At 40.7% G+C, this 25546-nt stretch overlaps 2 protein-coding genes across 4 annotated transcripts in view; one reads left to right on the top strand and one right to left on the bottom strand.

The window, feature by feature from the left end:
- The window catches only part of TLCD4 (TLC domain containing 4), a 98901-nt gene extending 85457 nt beyond the window's left edge, over nt 1-13444 (bottom strand). The window contains exons 1-2 of one of the 2 annotated variants that reach the window (XM_025872243.2): nt 13312-13444; nt 5723-5917 (exon numbers count right to left, since the gene is read on the bottom strand). The gene's annotated coding sequence lies outside the window, so the exon portion shown is untranslated. Of the gene's footprint in view, nt 1-5722; nt 5918-7698; nt 7909-13311 lie in introns of those variants that run through there. The other variant, XM_073896266.1, reaches the window with a different exon arrangement.
- Nucleotides 13445-13449: 5 nt separating this feature from the next.
- The window catches only part of ALG14 (ALG14 UDP-N-acetylglucosaminyltransferase subunit), a 93138-nt gene continuing 81041 nt past the window's right edge, over nt 13450-25546 (top strand). For both annotated transcript variants that reach the window (XM_025872252.2, XM_025872251.2), the window contains exons 1-2: nt 13450-13726; nt 18258-18409. In XM_025872252.2, the coding sequence (XP_025728037.1) occupies nt 13591-13726; nt 18258-18409 (288 nt within the window). In that variant the 5' untranslated portion in view covers nt 13450-13590. The remainder of the gene's footprint in view (nt 13727-18257; nt 18410-25546) is intronic.

Genomic DNA, 25546 nt, shown 5'->3' on the forward strand with positions numbered 1-25546 from the left:
ATTCTGAGTAATTATGGGAAAGGGAGGCTACTGGGCCTTGTAAATTACATTCCAAGTCATGCTGGTGGTTAATGTGAATGCCAGCTGGGCATCTTTACCCACATAGCCTCTCATCCTCAAAGAGGCTAACCCATGTTTCTTCACATGATGACAGGAGCTTTCCAAGACAGTGCTGGCAAAGCCTGCAAGGCTTCTTCAGCTCTGGGCTCACGATTCCCACATCACCACTTCTGCTGCATTTTACTGATCAAAGCAAATCACAAAGCAAGCCCAGATACTAGGAGGTGGAAATCCAGAGTCCACTCCTTGATGGGAAGAACAGAAAAGTCACAGTGCAAGAGGGCATGTATGGTGAGGATGGGCCGAGTTTGTGACTATGAATTGCAATCTCTCACAGATTAAGTACATGTTTAAGCAAAAATAACTTCAGTCTCGGACATGTTATGATTAAGATTTCTCCTATGGTCAATCCATGCAAAGGTATCCAATACAGCTGGCCCTTGAACAGCATGGGGATTAGGGGGCCATGCAGTCAAAAATCTGCATATAAACTTTGATTCCCCAAAAACTGAACTATTAATAGCCTATTGTTGACTGGAAGCTTACCAATAACATAAACAGTCGATTAACACATATTTTGTACATTGTATGTATTACATACTATATTCTTATAATAAAGTAAGCTAGAGAAAAGAAAATGTTAAGAAAACTGTGAGGAAGAGAAAATATATTTACAGTACTATGCTGTAAAAAAATCTGCATATAAGTGAACCCGTACATATTGTTCAAGGGTTAACTGTATTTGCATAATATAGGTCTAGAACATAAAAGAGAATCCTGGTTGGACACACAAATTTGACAGCTGTCAACATGCAGGTGATAGGTTTCTGAATAAATAAATCAGAACTTCGAGGAAGACTGCATGAATTAAGGCAAAGATAAACAAAGAGGTTCACTCAATCCTTCCGACTACCCAACGGTCTGAGTGCTCTCTTCTTCCCATGTATCTCAACCTCTCTCTCTAAGAGAGAGGGCTGATCCAGTTTCTGTAGCCAGCTCAAAGTCCAGTATCTCTGGGGAAAGTACTTTGGAGACTAGGGTGGCCCACAGTTCTTCTCTGTTATGTCTAGATGGGGCTACACATAGTCCAATAATTATAAACTAAAAAGAAGTTACTTGATACCCACACTGAACCCAATATGCAATGGTGGAGCAGGAATACAATCAACCACAATAAAAACTTCCATTTCTAAAAGGACAGAATGGGAAACACGCAACGACCAGTAGCCCTTCATAGTTTTCTTTCCAGAAAGAAATTCCTGCCCTGGCCATGGCAGAAATCCCGATTAAAATCCCATCTGGATGTGTTTGGTTATACCCATAGCGCCCCTGGGTTTACCACTCTAGAGGTTCTTCCTTGTCCATTATTCCCCAGGTTCAAAATTTAAGTGAAAATTGGAAAGTATGCTTTCCTGGAAATGGCTTGAGGACACAATGATTGGCTTTCACAGGTCAGCTTTCCAGTTTCTTTAGCAATAAAATTTTCTCAGAATCTTTGCAGGCATCTATGCTATTCATCTCCAGTCTGTTACATGCGACAGAAACTATACCCAAAGTTCTTTTCTGGACCAAGCTCTTAAACTTTCTTATTCTCTAGTTTCTATGCTTTACTCCTTCCTCTTCTCATTGTTTTAATGGTGGCTACTTTGAGGTAAAACTTTAAAAACTAAGTGAGGGTAACACCACTAATCTGACCTTTGCTGCAAGGCTAAATCTTTTTGGCTGAGGAATCTTAATAGGTGGGCTTTAAGTGTCTGAAAAACAGTCTTCTCCTGTTTGGACCATAGAAACAATTGGATTTTCCAACACTGTGAGGCCCCAATTTTCTATACACTGTGTTTTCTTCCATCTTTCCTTGCAAACCCATCGTTTCTTATGTGAGCTCATTTCTTTCTTGAAAAACATTCCTAAACTAGCCAAGGAGCAACAATTACATTCTTATTCTGGTTCTTTCCAAATGCGTCCTCTAAAATTCAGCGATACAAGAAACATGGTCAGTCTTCCAAATTGAGTAGGTGAGATTTTTACAGAACATCTTGCAATGGCATTACAAGAATCACCAGTTTTCCAGCCTGCAAGAGCTGTTTCCTCGCTGCCAAGGGTCTGACCCCCTTGGTAATGCTATATGTTTTAAGACTTTGTTAGAAGTCCCCCATCTCCAGGTATCAATTTTTGTATTAGAGTGAAGGCTAACTTGCTGTAGTAGAGACCCCAGAAAGCAGTGAAAATGAACGTAAAGAAGAGAAAAGTGAAAATAAAGAAGACAAAGTGTCCTTCCATCTCACATAATGGTTGGGCCTAGACTGACAGGGCACTCTGTTCTATGAGGTCATTCAGGACCCGGATTCCTTCTATCTTGTTATCCCCCCCACCCCAGGATGTCTTCCTCATCTCCATGGTTACAGATGGTGATAGACACATCCATGAAGGAGATGGCAAGCAGTACAAGGCAAGCTGTCTTCTTTTACAAACGTAAGGCCAAAGTTGTCCTCACCACTTCTAGTTATAGTCCATCGGCAAGGATGTCCCCACAAAATCATAGCTAGCTGTAAAGGAGAACAAGGGGGTCTCCGGCTGAGCAAACATGCACCAAAGGGAGGAGAATGGATGTTATGGCGGCAGCCGTTCATCTGCCATGAGAAGTAAGAAGAAAGGATTCCCAAGGTTAAGAACCCTCAGAGATACAAAGACCAAAATGGGGTAAATAAGGATTTTGTTTCTTAGGGGGAACAAGAATGGCAGTATGAAAAAAGAATACATGAAAGGGAAAATCTGGCTGGCGGCTACCTAAGTTTCCATTTTATTATTTCTAGCATTTTCTAAGTATATTTTTAAAGTTTTTTTTTATTATTATCTTAAGGGAGGTAGAAAGAGAAAAACTAAAGAAGAATATCAAGATAGAAAAATAGTGATGTGAGGAGAATCAGAAGAAAATGGAGTAATGAACATCAACGGGAGAAAAAAATTTCAATTGCCTGAGAGAAGACGAGAGAGGCCAGAAAAGGAAATGCTCTTTGGACTTGCAAATCTAGAGGTTACTGGTGCATAACTATGGCAGAAGCTAGAATACAGCAAATTAAGGAGTGAAAATGAACAAAGGAAAATGAGACAGCAAACACAGACTAGTCTCTTTTAAGAACACTTGAGTTTTTAGGGAAAAAAAGATAAGGTGGTAACTAGTTATGACAAGCTGCACTTGCAAGTGGACTAAGATGAGAACCAGCCCCCAGGGACCATACTGGGTTCTGGAGACTAGGGTGGCCCACAGTTCGAGCTGCCCAGCATACATATAACGTGTAACCTGAACAGCTGGAACAGCAGAGCGCTCGGCATGTTAGGCTGGTCAAGTTCTCCCAAAGTTCAGAACTACTCTTGGATATGGTGGTTGCATTCTATAGTCACGGGGTCTTAGGGCCTCCAGAGACAGCACCTCCACCTCCCTCCAGTCTCATAGTCAGAAACTGTCACTTCTACGCGAGATAGACGGCTTGCTCACCGGAGAATCAAGGATCCAAGCTGGGTGTGGAAATGAAGGACCCAAAACACCTCGGCATAGCTGGAGTTTGGGCAAACCCCCCCCCCTTTAGAATATCAGTGGAGGGGGGGCAATATATCAGTAAATATGAATGGACAAAAGGGATATGAATCAGCAATAGTAAAACATAAACTTTGAGCACTTTTGTTTGGCAGATTAAACTGAAAAAATGACTCCTTGCTATCCCAAACCCCCATAAAAAGAGACCCAGAGTTAACAAATTAAAGTTGGTGCTGTTTCTTTAAAGTGGCAGAGAAAGTAGCAATCTCTGTTCTGATACTCTAAGGCCAAAATTCTTTTAAGAAAAGGAATATTTCATGGAGAAAGGATTGGACTGGATTGTCTCTGAGGAAAGTAATTGTGTTGTAATGTGTGCTTGTATTTTAGATGGCATAGAGATCACTGTGGTGGGAAGAAACAACTATTGGGAGACTTACCTTCACCCTTAGTCATGAGACTTAAGCCCATTATCCTCTGGAGTCCCAAATGAGTGAGGGGAAAAAAGAATGCTCATTCAGATGAAGTCTGGGGCACTGAGACATGGGAAAAGAAACTAAGGGATAAAACATCCTCTGGTGGGAAGTGGTTGAATATTTCTGAAGGATGAGAGGGGCCACTAGACTGAGAGACTAAGAAGAAGTGCAACAAAATGGGGAAAAGGCATCTGAAAGTTCCTTTCTTGGGTGGTTTGTTAGGTCTTTTCAGAAAGTTATTGCAGCGCTATACAGTGGTGGCTGACAGGGAAGATTGGCTAAGATAGAGCAAACCTAATGTATCCCATTTATTTGCAAGTTTTATCAGAGGAAGGCTCTGCTGTTTCCTTTTGTAGGAGCAAGTCAGGTCAGCACAAATTCAACCAAGCTCTTAAACACTCAGACACTCTTTGGGTTGGTATATTATAGAGGTATCCTTTATGCATAAGACAGTGTCATTCTAGGGCAAGGCCTGTGTCGGTCAATACCTATTCTGTAGCGTTGAGAGGGCCATGCTTCCTCTATACGCTGAGAGGAACCTCCATATGTAAGGAGTCCACCAAGAATCGGCTGCCTGGCTACCTGCTCAGACGACCACCTCTCGACACTTGAAACAGAACTTTGCTCCATGCTCACCAGAAGGCTTCATGAAACAGCCCAGTTGCATAAAAATAGACTGGGAATGGAAAAGCACTCTGGCAAAAGCATAAAGGTGTGGTTAAAGACTGGAGTGCCATTTTCATGTGGTTGGGCTGTGCCTGGCTGGTAGTTTAAAGGAGTTATGCTGAGCCAGACTGATGGAAGGTTTTATTGATTTTGCTTTTATTTTTTAATGGGGGAGACTTGAGCATTATAGGCTAAGGATAAAGACACGGTGAGAGTCAGTGGCTAGAGACTCAGGAAAGAGAGGGCATAACTGATGGAGGACACTGACCATAAGAGGTTTTGTTTAGTGTATAGCATCTATTCAGAAAGGGAAATTTAGAGATTCTTTTAAATTTCTAAGTTAAGACGCAGACATTCCACAGTTTCCTAGGTAAATATTCATCAAGTATTACAAAGTGGTAAGACTTTCTCAGGTTCATTTAAGTTGTCTTTTAACTTACTCCAAAACAAATATAACCAGCAAAGATCCCACTGGAGTACTGGCGTGGAGAAGGGAAGCTTAAGTTTGGGAAATAGCTAAGTCATTTGAGATTTCTATCAAAAACTGTCGTTGGTAAATTAACAAGCCTGTTTCTAACAAATTGAGAAGGGATTCACAATAAAGAGGGCACCTAATGTTGATGAAAGATGAACAGGATTTTAAATAAAGCTTGGAGAAGCTGATAAGAAACCAGGTTAGGGCGCCCGGGTGGCTCAGTTGTTGAGCGTCTGCCTTCAGCTCAGATCATGATCCCAGGGTCCTGGGATCGAACCCCGCCATCGGGCTCCCTGCTCGGCGGGAAGCCTGCTTCTCCCTCTCCCACTCCCCCTGCTTGTGTTCCCTCTCTCGCTGTGTCTCTCTCTGTCAAATAAATAAATAAAATCTTTAAAAAAAAAAAAAAAAAAAAAGAAACCAGGCTAAAGGGCACAGCAAGAGTTATTTACCGGCTGTGGTGAAATGTAGTCAAATACTATCTGCACAACACTTGCAGGAGAAAATAACACTAACCTTTAAGTAGCACATCTGTATATTTCATTCTTCTTATCCTCTTCTTAATGTAAGATGTTTTCTGCAGTAAGTACCTTCCCTAGGTAACATCACCATATTCCTGAGGCCACTAGATGGCCACAGTACATCCACAGGAAGTCCAATCAAAGCAGCAGTAGTGATGAGCTAGCATGGTAAAGCCTCAAACTTCCTCACCTACAAAATGGGGATAATAATAGTACTTAAGTTCATAGGAGGCTGTGAGAGGTGGTTGAGAAAGTTTATGAAAGCCTACTGAATGGTAGTCTGCATGTTTTATCACACATGTGAATTTCACAGGAACAATGTATAGTCAGAGAAGAGAGAAGGTATAATCTGTGTGTTTCTACCGAGGACAAAGAGTTCTGTGGCAGCAAAAAAGGATTTGGGAAACACAGGGTAGAAAGCGTAGGTGTACAGTGAGGAAAAGACTGACCTGATAGGTGTGCCAGGCAGAGGCTCTGCGGGGAGGGAGGGTTGGGATGAGAAGAAAATTAATTTGCAAGATTTCAAAGACAAGCAGTGTTTAGTGCAGAAATAGAATTGTTTCTGACTTTATTTATAGGTCTAAAACTGAAAATATGGTAACTGAAAATTAAAGGAGCCATTATTGTTGTGGTTGTCATTAATGAACAGTATGATGTGGCATGATACTTACTGTGATAGTCTGGGAATGTATTTTAAATAAGATTTTACTGTCTTGCTAAATTTGGAACTGATAAGGCATTTTGTGTGCATAGAGGGCTGGAGCTGAATTTATAAACATATCTGTAAAGATATACCTGCGATAAATGAGCATAAAGTAAAAGAATAAAATTAATGTGTCTAGTTAATTTCACTGCAAGTTTATCTTAAGGCATGCAAGAGTTATTATATACAGAGAGAGAGACAGAAAGACAAACAGACATGCCTATTTAATCTAGTGCCCTTTTGGAATGCACTTGGAGAAAAAGCTAGAAAACAGAAAAGCAATTCTTAACTGGAATATGAAAAACCCACTTTTTTTTTTTTTTGGTAGGCTTTACACCCAACATGGAGCTTGAACTCACAACACCCTAGATCAAGAGTCACGTGCTCTACCGACTAAGCCAGGCAAGTGCCCCTGAAAAGGTCACTTTTTAAAAAATCCTTTGCCTCCTATTTAGCTCTAATTTTATAAAGGAAAAGCCAGTCATAGTAAAGTAGATTTCTATCTTTCTTTCCTTAATATATAGCATAACAGGGGTGCCTGGGTGGCTCAGTCATTTAGCGTCTGCCTTCGGCTCACATCATGATCCCAGGGTCCTGGGATCAAGTCCCTCATCGGGCTCCCTGCTCCGTGGGGAGCCTGCTTCTCCTTCTGCAACTCTCCCTGCTTGTGCACATGCTCTCTCTCATTCTCTCTCTCCCTGTGTCAAATAAATACATAAAATCTTTTAAAAAAATAATATATAGCATAACAGCTGATATAAATATATGATAAATTCTTTTAATGATACTGTGGAAGGGAAGAGTATGAGCTTTTTGGAATCCTGACTGCCAATTCCTGGCTTTGTGACCCAGAGCAAATGATCTCTCTGTACCTTAGTATCTTCATTTGCAAAATGGGATCATTATAATGCCTACCTCATTAGTTATTGTGAGAATTAGTTAATTCATGTTTTCAGTGCCTGGCATTCAGTAAGCACACAGTAAATGCCAATTAAATATTAACAATGGCCTTAGCCTTCAAGGGTTAGCATTCAAGGAATCATAGCAAGTGGCTTCATCCAGGAAAAAGTTGCAACTTAAACATACATTAGTGTATCTGACAAGGAAAAAAAAGTCTTGTCTATGGATTTGGATTGTACTGGGACAATTTCTGTCACCTATCCTACCATACCTTCCAGAAGATCTTTAATGGTAAGGCATACAACCATCAGTCCTGCTGCCCACAGCTCTGTCTATGGCCCAGACTAAGAACTCCCTTCCAGCTTTACCTTGTCATGGGCACACATAATGCTGACCAAAGTGGTGTTCTTGGCTCTTGCAGAAGAGCTTCAGTCTTTATCTGTACTTTACCACCTTCATTAGGACTGAAGATTGTTGACCTCTGTTGGGGAGGGGCCTACATGCCAGGGTCCCTAGTGGCCCATACTCCAAGGCAGCCCATGAAAGCATGGGTTGGGTGGCTTTTCTCTGGGAGGCCCTGTTAAGAGGTATGCAATTCACATAGTCAGGCTCATTGTTGAGTCACTGCTTGGGTATTAACTGTTCCTGCCTTACCACTGTATCCCAGTACCTAGCCCAGTGAGCTGCACATATTAGGTACTCGTAGAACTGAACTGAACTGAATTGAGAGCCTGCCCTCATCCCTATTTACTCCAAGCCCCAGAAGCCTCCCAGATTAGCCATTATCATCCTGATTCTTATCTCCATGGTTACTTTTAAATTCCCCCAATCTGACTCAACTCCCATTCCTCACCACCCTTCACGGCATACTTTGGACCTCCTAATCTGTCACCTGCAAACCTCCCTTATATCTATCTTCAACTTCTTTTTGAATGACTTCTCCACTTCCCTGTAGAAGCTGAAGACTTGCTCCTCAATATGTCTCTCAAAGGGAGGCCATTTTTTTCTCACACACCCACAGGAGGTGGGGAAACTCTTGATCCACATCACTGCTTCCAAACCATTTCTCCTTTCTAAAAACTCTAGTTCCTTTGAAGTTCCTGTCATGCAGTTATACCACCCCAACAGGATATAGATGGCACAATTAAGTTGAGGATGATTTAATAAAGGGATGATTTACAGAGGTGTGAATCAGGGAAGGAAGGCACAAGGGATAGTGCAGTCACTGAGGGCTAGTAACAGTGGAACTTTCACCACCCCTTGGCCTGAAGGAATGAGGAAAGGGAGCTCTGGGGCCCAGGAGAGAGAGGTGCAGAAGCCATGTTGAAGAGCAGAGTCCTCCCCCATTCAGGGACACAGCCTCCCTACATCAGATCTGCTGAGGCTCCCCATTGGCCAAACCCAAGCAGAACCAGACAGCAAGGAAACTGCTAACTGAATCCATAGGTTTCAGCTCCCATGGCTGGGTGGGGTGGGGAAGAGTGAATCTTGAGGGACAAATGGAAGATATCCTGCTTATACCCAAAGTTCTTTTTGGTTGCTATCATCTTCCAAACTCTTACTTTTTGAAAACCTGAGCTCATCTTCCTCTCCACCCTTCAGTGACTTTGGCATTCATGTGGTGGCCCCTGTATCTTTTTCATCCATTCTTATAGTTACACCCTAAAAACGACTATCAGTAATAACACAATATGGACTTCAAGCATCCCACCCTCTGACCACCACCTCTTATCTCTACAGTTCACTGGCTCTAGTTCTTTCATTGCAATTTTTCAACCTTCTTTAGGCTTCCAATCCCCTAACCTTACACTCTGCCACTATTCATCCACTCTCCTACCTTTACCCTCCTGTCTTCACTTTCCACTATGTCCAGAGAAAGTTCCATGGACCTTGCTCCCTTAAGAATCTTACCTCGCTAATGCATTCACCTGTCAAAACTCTAACTTTGGTTAAAGCCAACTACCTGCCTTTTCTAGGGGGGAAAAAGACATAAAATTATGCTGAGTGGTTTCTCTCTAAATTTGTTATCACATGCTTCAAATGGGCATTCCAAACTGCCCAGAAATCCTACGCTGATCCTGGTGAATACGCCAATTACTTTTCAAGATGATTATTTCCTAACTTCTTTCTCCTCAAGCACCTCACACTCTGTACCCCATATCCCTACACCCTCACCCTCATCTATTCACCACCAATTCTGTAAACCTCCCAGCACCTGCATTATATCCCTGCCTTATATCCTGTTACCATGGGATAAGGGTCCCTCCTCCTATCAAAGCCCAACCCCTCCACTTGTGTTGTAATTCCAACGCTCATCTTTTGAAGAACTTTGTTCCTACTCTCTCATTCCCTTTCTCTCCTGTATCAGTTTTCCTCCACTGGATCATTTTAAAATTCAAATGAGTATGTCCAGTAACTCCCATCTTAAAAAATAAGTTTCCTCAATTCCCAATTCTCCTTCATTTCTCATCTAATTTCTCCATTCCCCTTCAAAGAAAAACTTGAAAAAATTGTCTATAGACACTGCTTTTCTTCATCTCCCATTCTCTCTTCTGCCCATTTCCAACCGCCTTCTACAACCACCATTCCATGGAAATGCAGCTCTCACTTAACTCCTCAGTGATGAATTTGTTTTCAAGTCATCTGATTCCAACTATGAACAGCATGTGACATAGCTGACTACACTTCCATTCTTGAATCATTTTCCTCTCTTGGTTTTTGTGGCCACCACTCTTTCCTGATTTTCCTTCTATCTCCCTGGCTTTCCCCTCTCTATCTTCCTTGCTGGCTAAATCTCCCTTACTAGACCGCTAAATGTTAATGACCCCATATTCTTCTCAATCCTGAGCTGTCCAACAGAGTAGCCACTAGCCACATGTGTCTATTTAAATTTAAAATAATTTAAATTAAGTAAAATTAAGATTTAGTTCCTTAATCGCACTAGCCACATTTCAAGTGCTCAATAGGCACATGTAGATAGTGAGCAACATGGCCATAAAACCTTTCCATTGTTGCAGAAAGTTCTATTGCACAGGACTGACCTAGACTCCTCCCTAGGTGATCTCACCCAGTCTCGTGGCTTTCAGTACCATGTATATGCTGACTTCTAAATTTATAACTCTAGCTCTGACCCAAGCTTCAGATTTGTACATGAAACTACCTATTTGACATAATCACTTAGATGTCTAACAGGCTAGTCAAACTCACATTCAAAACAGAACACTTCATTTTCATCCTCTCCTCCCGTGTCTACCCACAAAAGCTTGTTTCTCTTCCTGTCATTTATTTTTAGCAAATGACACCATCCAACCAGTTTTGAAGCCAAAACTCTAGGAGCCACCTTGATCCCCAATATCTAATCCATCAATGAGTCTTAACGACTCTATCCACAAAATGTATCTCAAATCTTCTTCCCAAACCCTCTTGTCTCTCCACTATCATCTTTCTAATCTAAGTTTCTTGTCTGGGCTATTGTCCTATTCATACGAGATCTCCTGTACCTAAATCTAGCACATAGCAGGTGCTCATTAAATATGTTGAATAAATGAACAAGCACAATCCTACTGAATAGTGCAAAATAATCTTAACTTTTTTAATATTCATGAATAATAGATATTTGCCATAAAAACTTTAGAAAATAGATTTAAGAAGATAATAAAAATCACTTCCCAGATTACTTACGATTGGCTATGGCTCAATATCATTACTCATTTTGTCAATTATTAATACATTTTTCATGCTCTCACAGCACTATAATTTACTTCCATGCATCTGTAATCTGTGTTGTCAGTGCAATTTAATCCCCAAGAGAAATTTTAGTTGCCACTTCTTGTCACTCAGCCTTGCCTTTCCTGATTAATCCAGTACAGCTTCCTGACCTCTGATTACCTACACATTTTATGCCTGTCACAGACCAGTAGACATTTTGTTAGGAGTTCCCAACGTTGTTCCTGTCCCAGCCTGCCATCTAGCTCCTCCTCTCTGCACTCAACTTCCTTGTCAGAAACACTGAACAGTTTGACCGTAGTCTTAATTCAAAATAACTCAACCAATAATTCTAAACAATGTCTGCTACTCCTCCCTCTTTGATTCACTGCATTTACTGGCAGCCCTAAATGCTTGATCATCTCCATTCATTCAGCTGCATGCCAATGTGATCAAGTTGATATTTCCTACAGATACAAGTAATTACTGAAGTGAGGTGATGGGGTAAAGGAGAATGCAAGAGTGTCTTCTGAGACCTGCGGTCTAGTAATTATTAATATGCTTGCCATCCGCATTGCCTGTGTCAGGTTACAAAGCCATCCGGGACACAACATTTTCACGGCAATCCAAACACTATTATTTGCCTCACCAACAATCATCTCTCCTCTACCCTCCTCCAACTTCCTTCTCCAAGAGACCTTTGTGGGCAGTACCCACCCTCCACCAAATAACCAGATACAACAGGTAGCTATGTGCCATGCTCCACCCTCCCCCAGCCAGCTTTGAAGTCTCACTCCTTTTATGAGTTAAGTCAGTGATACAAATATAGCCAGAGAGTGTGAAAGAAAGTCTGTGAAGGGCTCGGGGAAAAAGTTTCCTCACCCTCAAAAAGAAAGACCCAATGACAAGATAATGTCCTTTTTTGGCTCCAGAAATTTCCTCACCTGGATGTAATTTCTGAGACGCTAACATCTTCTTTGAAGTATGAGGGGAGAGTTTTAGGTTGAAGCCGTTGCTGGGAATGGCAGAGTGGGCAGATGAAAGAAAACTACATCCTTTGTAATATATTTAAGTTGTTTTTTATACTGTGCCAGAGGCCCTACCCCTGCACTTTGAACTATGTATTTATAAGCCCAGGGGATTCTGATTTCATCAAAATCTGAGGCACTGAATTCTATGCCCACAACTATAAACTTTCTCCACCACTTCCTTGCTAAGAAATCTTAGGCAAACTATATTACCTTTATAGAATCTGTGTCTTTATCCTTAAAGAGGGAAATAATATTCACGTTTTGGCCTTATTGTGAGGATGTAGGGTTAAGACGAGTTGATTGGAAGACTGAATGTAGGAAGCGCTATGAGATCCATTAACCAGAAAATGATGCTACCAAGGCCCTAAATGCTTCCCAAACTTGACTGCTGATAGAAACTGACACATTGGTAGATAACCTGATCCCAGCCCTCTCCTGAGAGACTACATTTTAAAAGACAGATTCTAGGTTCTAAGCAAGTGTGATAATCAAGTCAAGTCTGAACTTAGGAAAGTTCAAAGGAATACACAATGTAATACTCCTATGCCAGAGTTAGGATTTCTGGTTTCTAAATCTAGATCTGCCACTATTTCAAGCAAGCAAGTTGTTTCATCTTTCAGGACCTGTTTATTCATCTGTATACTTGCCAGGTATAACCTACAGTCTGTAGGGACTGATGGCAAATTACACTTGGGGTGAGGGGACTTCTGTAATCTCAGTATTTTTATATTGCTGCAATGTGGATTACACAGGCAACAAAATATAAGCAAAACTGGGATTAGGGGAGGTGTTGGCTTTGTAGTAAAATTAACTGAATATTAATTGTAGGACGCTGCCTTCTCTATCCTGCTACCTTGAGTCTGAGCTTCCACTCCTCTCAGGATCATGGCAGAATTGGAGGTGATCACGCTCGGCCACTCTGATCGCACAGATATGTGAAAATGCCTAGAAAAGTTAAAAACACGAGTGTCGGGCAAGAGATTCTGATGAGGGCCCTAAATTTACTTTTTTGTATTAAGGTAACTTTTACTGGCAAGCACAGTACTGTCTTCATGTTGCAACAGAAACTTTTCCCTTGGCATTTAAAAAGGAAGGAAAGAAAAGAAAAGGAAGGACGGAAGGAAGGAAGGAAGAAAAAAGACGATGTATGCTATCGGCCTCAGGTGGAATTCACAAAGTTAGTGGCGCGGGAACACCTCCTAACTTGGGAGCTCCGGAGCCTTTAGGGTGCACAGGTGGCCTGACCTCGTCACGGGTGGAAATCACACTTCTCCTGCGTTTAACTTGCCGAATTTCAGTTTATGCTTGGGAGGTAGCCGCATGGAATCCGGTAGGGAAGCCACCAAAATGCCCAGGGCCAGCACTTCCGCCTCTCGCCCTAAACTCCTCCTAGCGCAGACAAGCCCCGCCCATCAAGAGGCTCGACACGCCCCGTTTGCGTCTCCGCAGAGCCCGTACTTCTTGAACTTTGACCGCTTCTGAGCCGCGGCGCGGGGGGATAGTACGCATGCGTCGTTTCTTTACATGGCTAGCGTCCTTATCCTAGCGGCGGCGGGAGCTGCGGTGGCCGTGCTGCTGGCGCTGCGGCTGTGGGTAGTGCTTCATTCTCGGGTCCTGGTGCCCCGTCAATCTCTCAGTCTCTTGGTGGTGGCTGGGTCCGGTAAGTTACTGGGGCGGTGACTGTCGAGCCTGGGTCGGTCACTACAAACCCCAGAGTACACCGCGACTCTCTTCTCTAGTCTCCTTAGCACTTTTTGGAGCATTGCATGCTGAGATTTGTAGTTTTCCTGTGTTAACCGGAACCGGTCCGCCCAGCCGGGGCGAAATTCTGGTTTGCTGACGCGGCCCAAGCATCTTTTAAGGACAAATGAGTAACTTACACTTGTCTGTAATTAAGCTTCCACGTAGCGTATATTATTCTAACAAATTATTATTGAGCAGAGAGGACGCAGAAGCCTTACGACGCTAACTTACAATTTTCCTGATTAAAAATTGCTGTTTTGCATTATTAATCTAGGCATTTTGTATTTAGTTTAGGAATCACGAATACTAGATGCTAAATGAGGCCAAGTGAATTGTCACATTTATAAATATACAAATCCATGAGGTTAGAAACAATTTTCTACTGACCACAGAACAATACACATTTCAGAATGTTGTGTCAGCATATGAACAACAAGCTGCCCTATCAGGTAATACAATTTAACAGAGTCTACCAGCTCTGCAGGCCCTCACAGTTAAGTTCTGACAGAGATAGATATATTGTGTACACTTAGAAATGCTAGGAGATTGTATCCAGTTAGAATAATATTTACAGTATGAGCAAATGTTCTAAACTAATGTTCAAGTATAACTCATTACTTTTTTCACTTAACATATGTTGAACCATCGGGGAGTCCAGGCACTATGCTAAGCTCTGGAAATAGCAAAACTGACTACTACTACTACTTGCCACAGAATGGTGACTAGGTAGTGAAGCAGTGTGAAAGGTACAAGGATACAGCAGTGAATGAAAAGATTATAGAAAAACTAACAGAAAACAAAAAACAAAACAAATGTGTACTTGTTATAATCTGGGAAGTATAGGCTGCTATGGCAGTCTTCAGGAAGCACACCGTTTTATCTGAACTTGAGACAGGAAAATTCTCGGAACAAGTGATGTCTAAACTGAGATTTGAAAGATGACCAGGAAATACCAAAGAGGCTTTGAAGACTGGGAAGGTGTGAAAAGAAATTGATAGCCCTTGGAATGGCCAGAGGTGGGAGGGCACTGTTGCTTTGAGTTCCATGTGGCACAGTAAGCCCAGTCCAGATCCCAAAGGGCGTTGTAAACCATGCTCTGTAAAGCCATTGGCACTACTCCACTGCTTTATACCATGTAGGGGTTAGGACCACAGGCTCTAGATTGACATAATCCTGGAGTTGAATCACATCTTTGCCACTTACTGACTTGGTGATCTTGGGCAAATTAGTTAACCTCACTGAACTTTCTGTTTCCACCTTGAAAAATATGGGATGGGAAGAGGAGAGATTAAATGTAATATTAAAAGTGTTTAGCAAAGTGTTTGGCATATAATAAGCATTTAATAAATGGTGACTGTTGTTAGTCCTGGTAGCAAAGGATCTTTTAAAATACTTTTGAGTGGAGAGTGACCCAATTAAATACAAGCTTTTTACAAAGATCATTCAGCCAGCATTGTCAAGAGTATGTTTTGACAAAGCCTGAGGTAGGGAGACAAGTAGGAACTTGTGGTTTGAAAGCGGGGTGGGGGGGGGAGAGAGGGGGTGTGTGAAGAAAGGAAAGGCTCAGGAATGATGTCCAGGTTTCTGTCTTGAACAAGTAGATGAATGGATGTTCGAGCCATTCACTTGACAGTATTAGATTTGGTGGACTGGGCACCAAAATTAAGATTGAGAATTAGTCTGGCAAGGGGTGCCTTTGTCGTTCAAACCATTCAGGGTAGGAAGAGGTCAAGGACTTCAAAGAATCTTCCAAGTCAAAGAAAGACTTGTAATCAGACAAATAGTTTAATAGTTCATGGCCGGAATTTTGGAGGAGGGGGAAGGCATTTTTCAGTGTTTACCAAGAATACCAAAAAATGTCCAATCTTTAGATTCCATAAAATATGATTAATCAACCACATATTTTCAAGGAACATCAATCAAAATTACTACTTTTCTTTGAAATGTCATATGATTTCCTTAGGCAAATTTTAGATTTAATACCAAATGCTCATCTACCCATTCATTCAATTATAGGAATACCGACTGTTTTCAAGGCACTGAAGATCAGCAGTAACAAAATGAACAGAAGTCCCTGCCATCATTGTGCTTACCTTCTGGTGGAGCAAGGGTTAGGGGAGACAAAAACAAAAGAAATAAGTAGACTGCATATTAAATTATATGGTGATAAATATTATGAGGTAGGGAAAGGAGGTTGCATTTTAGACAGAATTGTAAGGAAAAGCCCCCCGGGGGAGATGACAGATACCCAACAACAGCAAGGAGGCCAGAATGGCTGGAATAGACTTAAGCCAGGTAGAAGCAGATGAGGTCTATGAGGTAACAAAGTAAGGGGTCAAATTATAAGATGCCTTTTATTGCATGTGAAAAGGGAAGCCACTGGAGGGTTTTGAGCAGAGGTAAATTGATCAACTCTCTCTAACAGGATCACACTGGATGCTGTGTTGAGAATAGACTGATGTAGATACTTGAATAGACAAGCGGAGCTGGGGGAGCAGACCAGGAAATCGTGGTCATAATTGATGTGAGGGTGATGTGGCGTGGAGCAGGGTAATAGCAAAGGAGATGCGGGGGTTGGGGGGTGGAGATTGGATTCTGGATATATTTTAAAGTAAAACTGAGAAGATTTTGTTCCCAAAGAATATATCTTAATAAAACAGTAAAATGGAAGACAAAGCCCATCATTTTAATGACTTTATTGTGTGGCAAGGTTAAATCTTCAAAGAATGTATTCAGTAAATGTTTCCTTTTAAAAAAAGAGAGAAGCCTGTTAAAGCAGGTATAATGAAGTTTTAATTTCAGTGGGAATGTGGATATTATCCTTTTTATCCTTAATTGGTCCAGCTGTGAAAACAAGTACCTACTTTGCAAACCACATTTTCTCAAGGCTAAAAACAAAAATACCAAAATGAGTATAAATCGGATGTGTAAATTACATGCCCCAGACAAGAAGATGGGTGACAAGTTATAAAGTATGATTCTAATTCCTCCTCACACATAATCTATGCCAATTTTATTTCTATATCTAATTCCTCCTGGAACCTAGAGAGTAATCCTTCCCTTTCTGCTATAAGAAAATATGTGCATTGGCAGAAACCACACGCTTAATTTGTTTGATTATTCTTCTATATGTTCACTGTATTACTACTGAAAGCGCTTTCTAACAACAGTTGTTGGTGGGGGAGAGTTTAGTAGATGGGAGGGACACTGTGACCAGAGGCAAGGAGGAGGTAGCAAATAAGATGAATACAAAGAATGTTTAGGACATCAACCTGGCTGAGGCTGAGAGTATGAAGTGAAACGAAATGGGTATGATAGGGCTCAGAGAAGTTTGATTGCTTTGCTTAAATGCTAGATAGTTAACATGAGAGGTTGATATTCTTTGGGTTTCTTTTTTTTCCCATGGAGGAAACCTCAGTATACACAGTCGATTTTTAAATTCATAGTTTTGAAATTAAAAGTATTAAAATTTTGGACATCGTACAGTTTCAAAAATTGAACAGTTTTTTGGTGAAGCTGGTAAATATTTGACGTCCTGTAGTGTGCTGAGACCTCTCTCAGGAGCTGGGGTTACAGTGCTGAACAGTAGTCTTCCTTAGGAAGCTCCAAGCCCTGTGGGTCAGTGCTCATGCCTCATTGACATTACTTCTCAGCACAGAAACCTTCAGTGACCCAGTGACCATCTTTCCATTTTTAGGCTACTTTCCTGATCTGATTTCACCCTCCTTCGCAGTATTCCTACCATTCCCTGAACACACATCTCAGCTCTTGCCATCTCATGTCCTAATAATCCCACTCCTGGCCAGGGGCCTCCCTATTCTTATCTGTCCATTAGCTTTACCTTTCAAGGCCTCTCAGGCTTTACCAGGGATCTCCCTTCCTCTTATAGGGTTGGTCTTTCATAACCATTTGCTTGCCTCACCTCTGCCCCCATTTAAGTTTTTCATGCTGTCTTGCATCACTCTTTAAATGTCTGTGTGTCTTTCCCCTTTTCACCAGGCTTCTTGATAACAGGAGTTGTGTCTTACACTTCTTTGTGCCTTCCTTAACACCTACTGCTAGTGCCAATTTTAGTTTTATAAAGCTATTATCCTCTTCCCCCATATAAAAGTAGTATTTATTCAAGGGCATAGATTATTGTTTCCAAATGTTCCTTTCACCTATTGAGAAATACACAAAACATAACATTAGTATAACATAGTCAAATAGATACGGCCATTGGGGGTTTCTTTCTTTTTAAGTTTCTATTTAAATTCTAGTTAACACAGTGTAATATTAGTTTCAGGTGTACAATGTAGTGATTGAACACTATACCATATAACACCAGGTGCTCATGACAAGTGCACTCCTTAATCCCCATCACCTATTTCCCCTATCCCTCGCCCACCTCCCCTCTGGTAACCACACTGTGGATTTCTTAATCTTAGGCCTTCCAATATTTTTTCCAGGTGGGCACACCACTGAGATCCTGAGGCTGCTTGAGAACCTGTCCAATGCTTACTCTCCTAGACATTATATCATTGCTGATATTGATGAAATGAGTGCCCATAAAATAAATTCTTTTGAACTAAATCGAGCTGATAGAGACCCCAGTACCATGGTAAGTGATCGTTTATATTTCTAAGAAAGTTAAAAGTTGAATATTGAGTTGAATTATCTCTGGAAACAATCTCGTGGCACCTCAGTGCCCTGCCCACACAGGGCAGTCAAATGTTTATTGCTGATGAAATGTATTTCCTCTACTACCAAAAGATAAGAATTTCTTTAAACTACATCTTCAAGTGGTAGTTTAATTTCTTATATTCCCTTTTATTCTTTTAAATAGGGGAAATTGTGTTTCAGTTAATTCCAGCTGGGAAAATTTAAACTTACATAAAGTATCTGGTTCATGTGCTTATTGACTCTTCACTAAAGTTCTTTATTAATGTATTGCATTTCTTGATGATGTATCTATGACTACTTCTTATTCTTCAAATTGTATTTGAATCTGCCTTTAAAGTTAACTCCTCTATCTCTGGTTGCTCACTTCAGTTTAGCATTTTAGTCAGAATTAGGGGTAAAAGAACAAAAGTGAAACGACTTCTTTATCAAGGAAGGAAACTAGAGCTGTCACTTGGGTAGATTGTCTCCATCCATCCCTCCCTCTGGTACCTGCCCAGCCAAGGAGCGGCAACAGGTAGTTCAGGAGTGGAAGCTGACCCAGCTCAGGCTACTCAGTGTTTCTCTGGGCTTTTTGGACTTGGGGATCCAGAAAATGGAGGCAGTCTTTCTTTGGGGACAAACTCTATAAAAGATAAAATTTGGGAGCTCCTGGCAGTCATGTTTTCACCTGCTGGGTAAAGATAGACTACAGTTGGAGAAAAAAATGACATTAATACACAGGAAGAGTAAAATGAGGAACCAGGTGGTAAGACCTGCCTTCAGGAACTCCAGAGGTCCGGCTGCATCCGTGTGGGAAGATCCACTAATACCGCCACTCTCCTACTCCCCCTCATTTCCTCTCTCACCTCCTCACCTCACCCCACCTCCACGCCTTTTTAAAGCCTATTTCAATTGAGTTGTGGTCAACTGTGTAAACGTGATCCCTAACTACAACACTGTTAGAATTGTTCTTGGAGATTCCATGTCAAACAAGATCAGAACCTGGCCAGAACAAAATGCTGTGGTATGTTTTCCTCTGTTGGGGGGTAAGCCAAATGCTTCATTTCTGTGTTAGGAGTCTTGTGGCCTCTGAAACAAAGTACCACACACTGGGTGACTAAGGGCAGAAATGTATTCTCTCACAGTTCCAGAGGCTAGAAATCTGAAATCAAGGATTCTACTGGGCCACGTTCTCTCTGAAGACCCTAGGGGAGAATTCTTCCTTGCCTCTTCCTAGCTTCTGATGGTTGCCAACACTCCTTGGCATTCCTTGGCTTATAGCAGCATCATTTTAATCTCTGCCTCCATTGTCATAGGGCCATTCCTGTGTCTCTGTCTTCACACTCCCTTCTCATAAAGACACCAGTCATTGGATATAGGGCCCAGACACATTCAGTATGACGTAGTCTTAACTTGATTCCACCTACAAGACCTTTTTCCAAATAAGGTCACATTGACAGATTCCAGATAGACAGGAATTTGGGGGGGACACTGTTCATCCCTATGTGTGTAACTGATCCTTTTAATAATGTGCAAGACAGATAATACCATACTTATTTTAGAAATGAGAAAATGGAGACCCAGAAGTATAAATAAGGTCTACCTGATATATGGCACTTACCTAAACATGTCTTCTCCAAAACTTTTTCTGCATAGGCCACTCTGCCTCTTTTATGCATTCTTTTGCAATCCAATAAACTCAGTGAAAAAGAATGCTTTGGGGATTATTCAAGGCATCAGAGACTAAAAATGTCATTGAATCTCTTAGAGGGTATATTAGAATTGTTGGAGACTTTGGAGAATACAATGGTGACTTTTTACACAAGTGGAATATAGTATTATAATTTAGCAGTTGTAAAGACTACTTACAAATATAAAAGTTGAATAATTACAAATTGTTATTGTTTTCAACATAAGGAACAGGTATCTTTTTACCCAATTATTAGCGTATATATTCTTCTTTCTGGAGTTGCATCCAATTAGGGGCTCCAGTTTTAATTTAGCATACATATTGAATATTTGCTGAATTTCATGGTTTAATGGAACATTTGGAAGATTGTTATATACAGGAAGATTGTGGGTTGGTTTTTTTTTGAGAGGGAGAGGGGCAGAGGGGGAGAGAGGATCTTTTTTTTTTTTTTAAGATTTTATTTATTTATTTGACAGAGAGAGACACTGTGAGAAAGGGAACACAAGCAGGGGGAGTGGGAGAGGGAGGAGCAGGCTTCCCGCTGAGTAGGGAGCCTGATGTTGGGCTCGATCCCAGGACCCTGGGATCATGCCCTGAGCTGAACGCAAATGCTTAACTGACTGAGCTACCCAGGCGCCCCTCATATGGTATTTCTGTTTTTAGTATTTACATGAGTAATCATCATACAGTTTTCCACAGTGGCTGTTGCAGTTTGCATTCCCACCAACAGTGCACAAGAGTTCCTTTTTCTCCACATCTTCACCATCACTTTGTTACTTCTTTTTGATTCAAGCCATTCTGACAGGGGTAAGGAGGTGTCTCATTGTGGATTTGACTCCCATTTCCTTGATGTTGAGCATCTTTTCGTGTCCCTGTTGGCTATCTGCATGTCTTTGGAAAAATGTCTATTCAGGTCCTCTGTCCATTTTTAATCATATTATATGGGGTTTTGGTGTTGAGTTGTATAAATTCTTTATATTTGGGGAATGTTAACTCTTCACTGAATATACCATTTGCAGATGTCTTCTGTTCAGTAGGTCACTTTTGTTTTGTTGATGGTTTCCTTTGCTGTGCAAAAGCTTACTATTTTGATGTAATCCCAATAGTTTATTTTTGCTTTTGTTTCCCTTATCTTAGGAAGCATATCTAGAAAAAAGTTTCTACAGCCAGTATCCCAGAAATTACTGCGTTTTATTCTAGGAGTGTTATGGTTTCATGTCTCACATTTAAGTCTTTAATTCATTTTGAGTTTATTTTTATGTGTGGTGGTAGAAAGTGGTCCAGTTTCACTGTTTTCTATATAGCTGTTCAATTTTTCCGGCAACATTTATTGAAAAATCTGTCTTTTCCCCATTGTATATTCTCACCTCCTTTTCATAGATTAACTGACCATATAAGTATGGGTTTATTTCTGGGCTCTATCTTCTGTTACATTAATCTATGAGTCTGTTTTTGTGCCAGTACCATACTTATTTGATACTACAGCTCTGTAGTGTATCTTCAAATCTGGAATTGTGATACCTCCGGCTTTGTTCTTCTTTCTCAAGATTGTTTTATCTATTTGGGGTGTTTTGTGTTTTCATACAAATTTTAGGATCATTTATTTTAGTTCTGTCAACAATGTTATTGGTATTTTGATGGTGTTGCATTGAATCTTTAGATTGCTTTGGGTAGTATGAATATTTTAACAATATGATTCCAATCCATGATCATGATATGTCTTTCCATTTGTTTGTGTTGTCTTCAATTTCTTTCATCAGTGTTTTATAGTTTTCAGCGATCAGATCTTTCACCTCCTTTGTTAAATTTATTCCTAGGCATTTTATTACTTTTGGTGCAGTTTAAATGGAATTGTTTTCTTAATTTCTCTTTCTGCTACTTTGTTAAGTGTATAGAAATGCAACTGACTTCTATGTATTAGTTTTATGCCCTGCAACTTTACTGAATTCATTTATTCTAATAGTTTTTTGGTGGAGTCTGTAAAGTTTTCTGTGTATATAGTATCATGCCATCTGCAAATAGTGACAGTTTAACTTCTTTCTTACCAATTTGGATGCCTTTTATTTCTTATTCTTGTCTGATTGCTGGGACTGGGACTTCTAGTACAGTGTTGCAAGAAGTGGTGAGAGTGGACATCCTTGTCTTGTTCCTGATCTTAGAGGAAAAGCTCTCAGTTTTTCATCATTGAGTATGATGTTAGCTGTGGGTTTTCATATATGGCCTTTATTATTTTTTTAAGATTTATTTATTTACTTGAGAGAGAATGAGAGAGCAGGGAGAGAGGCAGGGGGAGAGGGAGAGAATCCCAAACAGTCTTCCTGCTGAGCGAGGAGTCTGATGCAGAGCTCGATCCCAGGACCCCGAGATCATGATCTGAGCTGAAATCAAGAGTCAGATGCTTAATTGACTGAGCAACCCAGGTGCCTTTCATATATGGCCTTTATTACGTTGAGGTATGTTTTCTCTAAACCCACTTTGTTGAGAGTTTCTATCATGAATGGATGTTGAATTTTGTCAGATGGTTTCTCTGCATCTGAGATAATCATATGATTTTTATCCTTCATTTTGTTGATGTAGTTAGTGTATCACATTGATTTATGAATACTGAACCATCATGTGCCCCCAGAATAAATCCCACTTGATTGTGGTGAATAATCCTTTTAATGTATTGTTGAATGTGGTTTGCTAATATTTTGTTGAGGATTTTTTACATCTGTGTTCATCAGGGATAGGCACCTATAGTTTTCTTTTTTTTGTGGTATCTTTGTCTGGATTTGGTATCAGGGTAATCCTGGCCTCATAGAATGTATATGGAAGCTTTCCTTCCTCTTCTATATTTTGGAATAGTTTAAGGGGAATTTCTATAAATCCATCTGATCCTGGACTTTTGTTTGTTGGGAGTTTTTCATTTACTGACTTAATTTTTTTACTGATAATCGGTCTGTTCAGATTTTCTTCCTGTTTCAGCTTTGGATGATTGTCTGTTTCTAGGAATTTATCCATTTCTTCTAGGTTGTCCAGTTAGTTGGCATATCATTTTTCATAGTAGTCTCTAATAACCCTTAGTATTTCTGTGGTGTTGGTTGTTACTTCTCCTTTTTTCATTTCTAACTTTATTTATTTGGGTCCTTTTCTTTTTTTCTTGATGAGTCTGGCTAAAGTTTTATCAATTTTGTTTGTCTTTTCAAAAGAACCAGCTCTTGGTTTCATTGATCTTTTCTTTTGCTTTTCTAAAGTCTTTATTTCATTTATTTCCACTCTGATCTTTTTTTAAATTTATTTATTTTTATTATGTTATGTTAATCACCATACATTACATCATTAATTTTTGATACAGTGTTTCATGATTCATTGCGTATAACACCCAGTGCTCCATTCAATATGTGCCCTCCTTAATACCCATCACTGGGCTAACCCATCCCCCCATCCTCCTCCCCCCTAGAACCCTCAGTTTGTTTCTCAGAGTCCATAGTTTCTCATGGTTCGTCGCCCCCTCCGATTCCCCCCCTCACTTTTCCTTCCTGCTATCTCCTGCTATCTTTTTTTTTTTTAACACATGATGTATTATTTATTTCAGACGTACAGGTTTGTGATTCAACAGTCTTGCACAATTCACAGCGCTCACCATAGCACATACCCTCCCCAATGTCTATCACCCAACCACCCCATGCCTCCCACCCCCCACCACTCCAGCAACCCTCAGTTTGTTTGCTGAGATTAAGAATTCCTCATATCAGTGATACATGTCTTTCTCTGATTGACTTATTTCGCTCAGCATAATACCCTCCAGTTCCATCCACGTCGTTGCAAATGGCAAGATTTCATTCCTTTTGATTGCTGCATAATATTCCATTGTGTGTATATACACCACATCTTTATCCATTCATCTGTCGATGGACATCTTGGCTATTTCCACAGTTTGGCTATTGTGGACATTGCTGCTATAAACATCGGGGTGCACGTACCCCTTCGGATCACTACATTTGTATCTTTGGGGTAAATACCCAGTACTGCAATTGCTGGGTTATAGGGTAGCTCTATTTTCAACTTTTTGAGGAACCTCCATACTGTTTTCCAGAGTGGCTGCACCAGCTTACATTCCCACCAACAGTGTAGGAGGGTTCCCCTTTCTCCACAACCTGCCAACATCTGTTGTTTCCTGACTTGTTAATTTTAGCCATTCTGACTGGTGTGAGGTGGTATCTCACTGAGGTTTTGATTTGGATTTCCCTGATGCTGAGCGATGTTGAGCACTTTTTCTTTCTTTTTTTTTTTTTAAAGATTTTATTTATTTATTTGACAGAGACACAGCAAGAGAGTTGGAACACAAGCAGGGGGAGTGGGAGAGGGAGAAGCAGGCTTCCCATGGAGCAGGGAACCTGATGCAGGGCTCGATCCCAGGACCTTGAGATCATGACCTGAGCCAAAGGCAGATACTTAACGACTGAGCCACCCAGGCACCCCTGTTGGGCACTTTTTCATGTGTCTGTTGGCCATTTGGATGTCTTCTTTGGAAAAATGTCTGTTCATGTCTTCTGCCCATTTCTTGATTAGATCATTTGTTCTTTGGGTGTTGAGTTTAAGAAGTTCTTTATAGATTTTGGATACTAGCCCTTTATCTGATATGTCATTTGCAAGTATCTTCTCCCACTCTGTCAGTTGTCTTTTGGTTTTGTTGACTGTTTCTTTTGCTGTGCAAAAGCTTTTTATCTTGATGAAGTCCCAGTAGTTCATTTTGCCCTTGCTTCCCTTGCCTTTGGCGATATTTCTAGGAAGAAGTTGCTGTGGCTGAGGTTGAAGAGGTTGCTGCCTGTGTTCTCCTTTAGGATTTTGATGGACTCCTGTCTCACGTTTAGGTCTTTCAACAATTTTGAGTCTATTTTTGTGCGTGGTGCAAGGAAATGGTCCAGTTTCATTCTTCTGCATGTGGCAGTCCAATTTCCCCAACACCATTTGTTGAAGAGACAGTCTTTTTTCCATTGGACATTCTCTCCTGCTTTGTCGAAGATTGGTTGACCATAGAGTTGAGGGTCCATTTCTGGGCTCTCTATTCTGTTCCATTGATCTATGTGCCTGTTTTTGTGCCAGTACCATACTGTCTTGATGATGACGCTTTGTAATAGAGCTTGAAGTCCGGAATTGTGATGCCACTAGCTTTGCTTTTCTTTTTCAACATTCCTCTGGCTATTTGGGGTCTTTTCTGGTTCCATACAAATTTTAGGATTATTTGTTCCATTTCTTTGAAAAAAGTGGATGGTATTTTGATAGGGATTGCATTGAATGTGTAGATTGCTCTAGGTAGCATTTACATCTTCACAGTATTTGTTCTTCCAATCCATGAGCATGGAACGTTTTTCCATTTCTTTGTGTCTTCCTCAATTTCTTTCGTGAGTATTTTATAGTTTT

This window comes from Callorhinus ursinus, unplaced genomic scaffold, assembly GCF_003265705.2.
Source record: "Callorhinus ursinus isolate GAN/ISIS: 27379988/994484 unplaced genomic scaffold, GSC_fseal_2.0 scaffold9, whole genome shotgun sequence".
NCBI lineage: Eukaryota > Metazoa > Chordata > Mammalia > Carnivora > Otariidae > Callorhinus > Callorhinus ursinus.